Raw genomic sequence first — 9,179 nt, 5'->3', positions numbered from 1 at the left:
CAGTTATTGAGCCGCTAGAAATATATTCATTAGTATAGTGTTTAAAAATGCGGTCATTGCATATGTATATTGTAAGTTATGGGACCTTTGATAAAACATACTACAACAAGTATATATAGAGATGGGATTTAAGACAAGTATTGGAGAGGAGAGGAACACACATGTGGAATCTTTTTAGGGGAGGGAATTAAATATATATCACATGCATTGGAGGTGGTTCAAGCATGCACCACTGACTCCAATAATCCAAGCCCTTGCATCCCTCTTGCATTGTCCCTAGCTCCTGTCACTGCATCCGGTTCCTTTATTCGTTGTCACTTGGTAAGGTTGTTGTGTGCCTTCTCTTGCAAGAGAGAGGCTTCCACTATGATCGATCTCAACTAAGATATGGTGGCAACCAAACGCGCATGATGAGGATGTGTCGAAGTTGTTGAAGACAAAAGCAGACGAGCCACTGTGAAGGAGGTGTATAATTACTATGTCTAGAGAATTCTGACAAGAATAAGCTGACAATGCGAGAGAAGGAGGAGGGCTTGACTGCCTTTGAGGAGAATGAATTGCATGGGGTGGACTAGAAAGAGTATATGTCGGTGTCATAGCTTACCAGGGCCATGAACATTGCCAATGACGTGCAAACCTATTCATGTTGGAGTTTCTTTTTGCTGTTGCATTTTTTGCCTTTAAAAATCTCTAAATTTATCAATGACATTTGGCTTTGATAGCACAGATGCTACTACGCTTTGTCAGGACTTTGAGTTGTTTATTTTCTCTAGAGACTACTGGTTTCTATGTGCATGCTACACTATAGCTGCTATACGTAGAATCATTTTTTGAGTGGTTGAGTGTTTGTGATGCCCATCATTGATGATGCTCCTGCTGTACATGGGGTGTTGTGAGCTTCTTAGCTGTAAAGCTATCAGGTCACCTTTCTCTCATTTTTATCATGTTTATCTATGATCTACAAGTTCTATAAGTTACTTTGGTACCTCTGCTGTTTTAGATGAAAAGAAAATGAATTATAGTTTAGGACAGTCAAACCGCATTCTTTCTTAGAAAACAAAGTTATTTTACACTCTACAATATATGTTTATGTCATTGACCTATCAAAAAATTTAGAGGAGACATAATACAGTAGATATAGCAAGCAAAAATAACCTTATATAAATGACAAAGGAGAAAAATGGCGTGGCAACGCGCACGCCCTTGCTTCTAGTGTATTCTATTTCTAACCTTTATGTCTAGCTTAAGCACAACTATACTTCTAACACCTCCCCCCCCCCCCCGCCCCTCAGTCGTAGACTCGTAGCAGGAGTAATGCAGACGATTGTGACTGAATTTAAAGTCATGTGCTTTATGCATACTTTAGTTCATCTTTTTCCAAGCAAAACGTCATGTATTTTGGAGTCAAGGTCGCGGCAGAAGGTGTATATTGGTCTATATCTTCAACTATGTAACTAACCAAGTGTTTTGATTTGTGGAACGAAACCTAATCCGTCTCTTATCCAAGTAGCAAGTAATATTTAGAAAGGACTTTTTGCGAAGGCTATGATGAAGTTATGGAGCAACGGACACCGATGCTGATAGGTTAGCAAAGTTCTCACATTCTTTGGATCAAGGGCGGCATGTTTGGTTGCCCGAACCCCATAATCCCTACTTCGTGTGAACTTTGAGTAATAAAGTTTGGTTTAACCCCTCAAAGAAAAATCTAAGCAAAGTTATGTTTAATTGAAAGTAAATGTAAGTTAAGTTATGTTTTAATTAGAATAAAATGTAAGAAAAGCTAAGTTTGAGAGAGGCGCCATTAGCGGTAACCTTGATTTTGCTCAATGAGTGGAAAGCATGTCACGGTCACACATAAAAAATGATTTTGCGAATACTCCTCTATCTTAAAACTTTGAAAACCTCCCTTCTAAAGTTGCAACACACTAAGCCATCCATTTTATTAATACACCTTTGGTGAAATGTCCTTCCAATTTTCAGGTCTATGTAGTTACTTGAGACGAGAATAGAGTTAAGAAATGTAACTGAGATTTTTCTACTTCTGAACAAAAAAGTATAACCACTAAATTTACAAGCTCAACCCTTATCTCCGACAATTATGTCATTATCATGGCAATGTAAATTGCTCACGGTATCACTCCTAATCTACAACTACAACTATGTGCAGCAAGTTCACAAAGAAGAAAAAGAATGAAGAAAAACACAGAGAACTCTATAAAAGCACCACTAATCAACATAAGTTAGCCGTGCGTACATGCAGGATGTCGTGCTCGTGCATGGACCTCCTAACACTTTGCTCTTCCGAGCCCGTGTGCCACAGGAGACTCGTCGACACCGCCGCTCGTCTTGTAGTTGGAGCTGGCGTCATTGCAGTATGCGCCCTGCTTGAAACTGGAACTTAAATTTGGGATGGAAAGAACAAGCTCCTTGACATCAGAGCTCGACGACCGAAGGTGCGCGAGGATCTTGCTAAACTTGGGCCTTCGTCGCGTGATGGCTATCGATACGTCATTGGGGAAGAGGTCCTTCCGCAGGAAGGCGTGGTACATGGTGGTGACTAGCACGCCGGTGACCGTGACAACGGCAATTCCTGACAACCCGACTGCCAGTGAGCGGGTCAGCACATTGTCTACCTCCGATGCATACAACACGGTCGCCAAGGCCACACTCGTCATTGGGAATGTGTACGCCCACCATGCCAGCGAGAACCTGAACCCCCGAAAGAGGTTGACGCGTACCACTAGCGACACATAGAGGAATAGTGAGATGAAGTAAAGTAGCTTCGCACCATCGTTGAACTCGCCAGAGATCCTCGCCCAGGCCATGGACGCGACGCTAGGCGCGGCGACGAAAAGGAAGAACACTGGATGGAGCTCCTTTGGGAGTTGCACATTGGTGGGGAGCCGCTGATACAGAGTGACGAAGAGCACCGCATAGTGGGCCAACCCGACGCTGAAGAAAAAGATTGGCAACTCTCGGAGACCCATCCTAGCGCCGAGCAGCGCACCAACGAAGTTGCCAACGACAGCAAGGTGGTTGGATGGGTTGGCCACCTTTGAGAGGCGCCGCTCGCCGCTTGACATCCATTGGCCGTAGATCTTGAGGTCGAGGCACAAGATGGGCAACATGAGAAGGTACCAAACAACGTGGTGGATCTCCCACACCGGATGCGGCAAACCCTTGACAAGGAAGAGGCAAGCAATCGATGGTGCAAAGAAGAAGTTGACGCGCACCGGGTGATGAAACTCGCGGCGGACAGCCTCGAAGTAGAAGACGACCTTAAGAAGGTAGGTGATGGAAACAACAACCATGAGTGTGACAGAGATCCACCAGAGGACGTGGTTGGCAGCAGGGTGCACATGAAGGAACTTGGTGGAGGGCTCTGACTCGAGGGTCTTCCACAGCATGGCCTGGCTGCTCACGCCAAGGCACATCCCGAAGGCGCTGATGGGGAACCCGAGCAGAAACGGCCATGTCTCGTCCTTAGGCAGCACCGCCACCTCCGTCGGCTGTACATCCACACCGTCATTAGACACAATGATGCTTTTGTTAAGGGAAGGTGAAAATCCGGTGATGTGGTACGTACACGAAGGGTCTCGAGCTCGGGTCCTTCGAGGGCGGCGAAGTAGCGGTCGGCGGTGGGCACGGCATCATCCTCGTCGGTGTCCTCCTCTGAGATCTTTGACGCCGCACCTTTCTCGACATCGGTGTCCTGTGGCACCCGGTGGACGCTGGAGAGCTGCCTCTCAAGGCGGCCAGAGAACGTCTTAAAGTGGTCAAACCGCCGGTCTCGCTCCCGCGAGCTGTCGCTCCGCGGCACCGCCGGCACCTCTCCGCCGCCTCTGACCACCAGGGACGGCTGCGAGTGGTGTCGGGCCTGCTTCAGCAGCTGCGGCACCGCCGGGTAGTGAGCCCGCTGGACCGTCGACTCGCTTGGCGGCACGGCAGGGGCGTCCACGCCGGTCTCGTTGGCGCGGACGAACGGCGGCATGCCAAGCTGCGCGAGGTGGAGCCCCGAAGGAGAGCCTGGCACGCTGATCAAGACAGAGCTCGACGTCTCAGCGTAAGAAGCCGCGGCCGCTTCCTTGGTGGTCCTGCCGCCGGAAACGACGGCATCGGCGGCCTCCATTGAAGAAATGCCGGCGGCCCGCGACGGCACACGAAGGAGAAGCGGCTCCGGGGACGGGGCACACCACGGCTGGCCGTTCAGTACCCACGCCATCTGGATGCTGACCTCTCTGGACGCCATGGCAACAACTCTCTCTCTCTCTCTCTCTCTCTCTCTCTCTCTCTCTCTCTCTCTCTCTCTCTCTCTCTCTCTCTCTCTCTCTCGTTCTTCGTCTCCACCGCTGGACGCGTGCGAGATGGTGGTGATTGGCGAGTGAATGTATGTGCATCGCATCGTGGGCGTGGCCAGCTTATTTATACACACATGGCCCCAGTGGACGACGCACGCGCGGCTAGCCAGCTGATGGATCGACGGACCGACCGACCGGCGACCGGTGGTCAGGTCAGCAGCGCCGGCACCGGGTGGGATGAGGCACGCACGTGGAGGAGAACACACGAAGGTTCCACGCATCACCGCACAGGCCGACCGGTGGACAGATATAGCGCGCGTCACGCAGTCACCGTCAGCAGTCGGCACTGTGCAGCCAGCGGTCGCGCCGGATTCCTCCACGCCTCTTGCCCGTGTCCATGTCAAAGAGACAATGTCCGTCATCGTCGTCTTTATCACGTCCCCGGCGGTCGATGGATCGAAGGAGACGAAACTCTTGTGCCTTCATGCACGCGACCTCGACCTCGACAGATGTTGTGACGGAGAGCTCGATCGATCGAGCGTGTCTCATGGGTTCGTGGCTAGTAATAAGATACTAGTATTCATGTATTAATTTGACGTAGAAATAATAGCAATACTAGGATTATGCATGACAGATAAAAAAATGCTTTTGCTATTTCACAGACGAGTGTTTTACAATTGGGCATCATTCAATTTTGTGGCCGTTCAATCTTGCACAGAGATTCACGCTGGGAGGTGCCTTTTTTCGGGCGTTTTCCTTTTATGTTTCTTACCGGTCGCGTAATAGTTTCCGGGCGAACCCGTTACTGCCCAAGTGCCCATCCCCTAGGCCCTAGCCCTCTTTGTCTCCTTCTTTTTTTCATTTCTGTCATTTCGATTTCTTGGCGATTTCCTTGTCGACCATGGCGATTCCGAGCTCCTTCTCTACTGCAACTTGATTTCTGATCCAGTTCCTTGTGGTTTCGGTTGGTTGTTCTCATCTGCTCTCTTTCCCCACTGGATTTCTTCTAAATCTACTGGTTTGATTCGATTCCCCTGGTGTTTGATATAGATGTACGTGTACGTGTACTCGTAGCGGTGGATTTTCTCTAGCGATTTTTGTTGTTCTTGTAGTGGTAGGTGCATGGATGTAGCGGTGGATTCGTTTCCCCTGTCAATTTTCTATGTGCTGGCCTAGGCGTCTGATCTGCTGGATCTAGTGGTATTGGTAGTTTTATTCCTGAGCGTTCTTGTTATGTAGATGTGGGTCCTTGCTCTTCCCTCGTTGATTTGATATCTGCTAGCCTGTGAGTTTGATTCAGAGGGTGTTTTTTGGGGGTTAGATGTACGTTCCCTGGTCGTTTGTTTTTGTATGTTCGTGTGATCTAGATGCAGTTGCTTATTTCAGTCCTTGCTCTAAATTTCCTTTGCCCTGGTCAGTTGATTTTGCTCGTCTGTGTGATGTAGAAGTAGGTGCTAATGGTCAATCCTTGCTCCTTGCTCTGAATTTGGTTCACCAGTCAATTTTTATTCTAATGGCCCTTGTGATGTAGATGCAGGTCCTAATTGTCAATCCTTGATTTGAATTTAAGTTCAAGGGATGTAGAGATGCAGTAGTAATTTAGGAAAACCTCCCTCGTCTGAAGTCAGGTTCTTAGTCATGTGAATGTTCTTATTCATTCTGTTTTGGTTTTGTATGTGTTTGGTGGTCTGTGTTGTATCTTCAGCTATTTTTTTTTCATGAATTTCCCTGCCCTAGTACTTCTGTAGTGTGGTGTTGGTACTTTAGATGCTATCTCCTTATTAGGTTTTGTAATTTTCAGTTTTGGTGTTATGCAATTTCAGTTTTTCACTCATTCTGTAGTATGGTTTGATATGGTCATGTCAGTGTTGTTGTATCCTCATATATTTGATGCTTAGAGTTTTGTGTGTGTTACATTTCAAGATCATGACGAGAATGAACTTCTCTTTCATGTAATGGTTTAGAGTCACGGTCCTATTCCCTGCCAGTCTTTTTCCCTTCCAGACTAGACGAAGGAAATATTGATTCCATTCGGGCATGTGAGCAAGGGCGGCGTCGGCTTGACCATGTCTTCTGTCTTAGTCGTTTCGGAGACTAAGTTTCTCATTCAATGGTGAGGTGTTTATAGAAAGCAAGGCCTCGCTCGACGAGTCATGTAGTCATAGGTTTGAGTTCCTTAATCAGTAGTGTAAGTTCCATAAGTAAGTAGTGTAACTTCCATTTGAATTCCATTAGTTTGCAACGTTTTTGAATTTGTATCACACTGGTGAGTTTCCTAGTTTTTTAGTACTGCAAGTTCCATAGGCAAGTCGTGGAAGTTTCCTAGTTTTGCAATGCCCGCTTGCACTTTTAGAACCTAACATTTTGGGTTTCTCTTTGTTGGATTTGTATTGAATCCATTTTACCATTTGAAAGTCTAAATGGAAATTACTGAAACTAAAGTGTAATCACAATGTTCTAGTCTCTTAAACGCATGTGTTTTTATTAGAAATACAGTGTAATTTTACTGAAATTTGTACTGAGCACAATGTATGTTTCAGTAAAATTTCAGTGCAATTACTGTGTGCATTTTCAGTGAAATTTCAGTGCAATTATTGTGCGCATTTTCAGTGGAATTATAGTGCTTTTGAATTGTAATTATAGTGAGGATTTCAGTGTAATTACAGTGAGGATTTTAGAGTAATCACATTATCTTTTAGTTAATTTACCTCTCTGGATGTTTTGGGTTTTGTCATTGTTGGTGCATTCACTTTAGAACCATTTATTTTCTTTTGTTAGGGTTATTTGTATACTCGTACTTTATTTCTGCCCATTTGTGTAAGAAACCTTAGTTGTGCACATGATTTTCTAGTATATGTAATTTCAGCAGCTTGGTAACTGTATTTTCAGTGTTTTGGGGCTTATAGCTACTATAATTTACTACTTTGGAAATGCTCTTTTTTTTTGCCACTGTACATGCTAAATATTGTGGTTATGCTATGTCCCTAGTGCTTTTATGCAAACTGACCAGTTTTGTGCCGTGGAATAGATAGATTATGTGATCTCTGCAAATTATCTGGTGATTTTGCAGGTGCTTGCATATTAGAGATGTGCAATTAACTAGGAGCTGAAAGTGAAGCTACTATTGAGTGTTGACATATCAAGTGCTCAAATAATGTGTATTTTTCTAGTTGTGTAATTACATTGCATTTCAGTAGAGTTACAGTGTTTTTTATTTGTAACTAGAATGGAATTTCAGTGCAATTACCATGGGGATTTTAGTGAATTTTCTAGAGTAATCGCAGTTTACATTACAATGTAATTACGGTGATTTCTTAGTCTAACTACAATGGGCATTTAAGAGGATTTTCAGAGATATTATACTGTATTCCGTTGTATTTTTTGCAGTCAAATTGAACTGCAATTACACTGTCTTTTACAATGTAAGTACAATGTTTTTTCAGTGTAATTACAGTGTATATTCAGAGTAATTACAGTGTAAGTACAATGTTTTTTCAGTGTAATTACAGTGTATATTCAGAGTAATTACAGTGTATGTAACTTTTTCAGTGGATATTCAGAGTAACACACTGTATGTAATTACTGTGAATTTTCAATGTAATTACAATGGGCATTTAAGTGGAATTTCAGAGTTATTAAACTGTATTTCCAGTGTATCTTTGTAGTTAAATTGAACTGTGATTACACTGTTTTTTATAGAGCAAGTGATGTGCTTTTTGACTGGGATTTTCAATGTAATTACTCAGTGTGTATGTTCATTAGGATATTTTGTTTGGGGATGTGAGCATGTGGGCACACATGCTACTAAACTATCTAGTTATCCCTTGCCTGATTCATGTGGGTTTCGTATACAGTGTGTGCTTTTTTCTTCTACTATATAGTTTGTTCTGGCTTTATTTGTGCTTTGCAATGTTACTGAACTGTCCAGTTCATGTTTCCTCTCTTGATTTATGCAGTACATCTGTTGTTTTCACATGTCCTGGCAAAATTTCTCTCTTGATCTTCAGAGCTTAGAAAATTCACTAGGCATCAAAGTAGGGATTAGAATTGGAGAATCTTCAGAACTGCGAAAATTGGGACCCATCCCCTGACCTTTTTACTGTCCAGGCGTAATTGTGGTCTAGTTTTAAGAAACCGGATCTAGGGCATCAAACCCGTTATGGTCCAGATGGGATTTTAGGCTGGGCCGTTTCAGTCCTGATGCATAAATGGCATAAATGCGCTGCTTTTGCTGTTTGTTGACATACATATAGCCAAAGGAGGAAATAAAGGGCATACACGTGTCAGCTCCCTATTTGGTGCAAAATTTGATTGTAATCCAATTGGATTTCAGTCGACTGTCAAGTAGAAAGTCCCTAAAAAATAGAGGCAAGCACGACCGTCTTTTTGTGTGTGCAAAGAATAAAATGGTGCATGTATGGGCCCATGCTCGTGCTCAAACGGATAACACGTTTGAAAAAGAAAACTATGATAGAATTGTGGTCATATAGTAATCCCTCATGATCTTATTGTGGGACGGAGGGAGTAGTTTTTTTTTCAGATAATGAAAGCTCTCATCGATCATACAATTGCATGTGAGCTTTGCCTCCGTGATTGCTCGGTGTTATGCCAGGATTATTCGATTAGGGCATCTCCAACGTCGGCCCTCAAACCATCCAAACGCTGTTATCCGAACCCCAGAAGCCATTCAACGCCGACACCCTTCGTCCACGGAGCAGTTCGGACCACGATTTTCTTGCAGACCAGAACCAAACTTGTGTGGGGGGGGGGGCTTTTACGGGAGTTCGAAGGGAGGCAGAGTACGCGCTTTTGTAGCTGTCCACACTGTTTCCACGGCAAAATCTCCCACTCTCTTCTTCCATTCTGTCGCTCTCCACCCAA

At 44.6% G+C, this 9,179-nt stretch overlaps 1 protein-coding gene across 1 annotated transcript; it reads right to left on the bottom strand.

Annotated features, from left to right (window-relative positions):
* Nucleotides 1–2,011: 2,011 nt before the first annotated feature.
* LOC125531372 (S-type anion channel SLAH2-like) lies at nucleotides 2,012–4,374 on the bottom strand. Its single transcript, XM_048695787.1, has 2 exons — nucleotides 3,587–4,374; nucleotides 2,012–3,509 (listed from the first exon to the last, which is right to left on the bottom strand). The coding sequence occupies exons 1-2, from the start codon at nucleotides 4,247–4,249 to the stop codon at nucleotides 2,286–2,288; spliced, it is 1,887 nt and encodes a 628-aa protein (XP_048551744.1). The 5' UTR covers nucleotides 4,250–4,374; the 3' UTR covers nucleotides 2,012–2,285.
* Between the last annotated feature and the right edge of the window lie 4,805 nt (nucleotides 4,375–9,179).

The sequence above is a fragment of the Triticum urartu genome, chromosome 1, assembly GCF_003073215.2.
Source record: "Triticum urartu cultivar G1812 chromosome 1, Tu2.1, whole genome shotgun sequence".
Classification (NCBI taxonomy): Eukaryota; Viridiplantae; Streptophyta; class Magnoliopsida; order Poales; family Poaceae; genus Triticum; species Triticum urartu.
The sequence above is the reverse complement of the archived record's forward strand: the minus strand, read 5'-3'. Positions and strand labels throughout refer to the sequence as shown.

Excerpts from the sequence above, each read along its gene's own strand:
- LOC125531372 (XM_048695787.1), bottom strand. The coding sequence starts at position 4,249 with ATGGCGTCCAGAGAGGTCAGCATCCAGATGGCGTGGGTACTGAACGGC. Across the intron at positions 3,510-3,586 it reads CCGAGCTCGAGACCCTTCGT|CCGACGGAGGTGGCGGTGCT; the intron begins GTACGTACCACA and ends GTGGATGTACAG.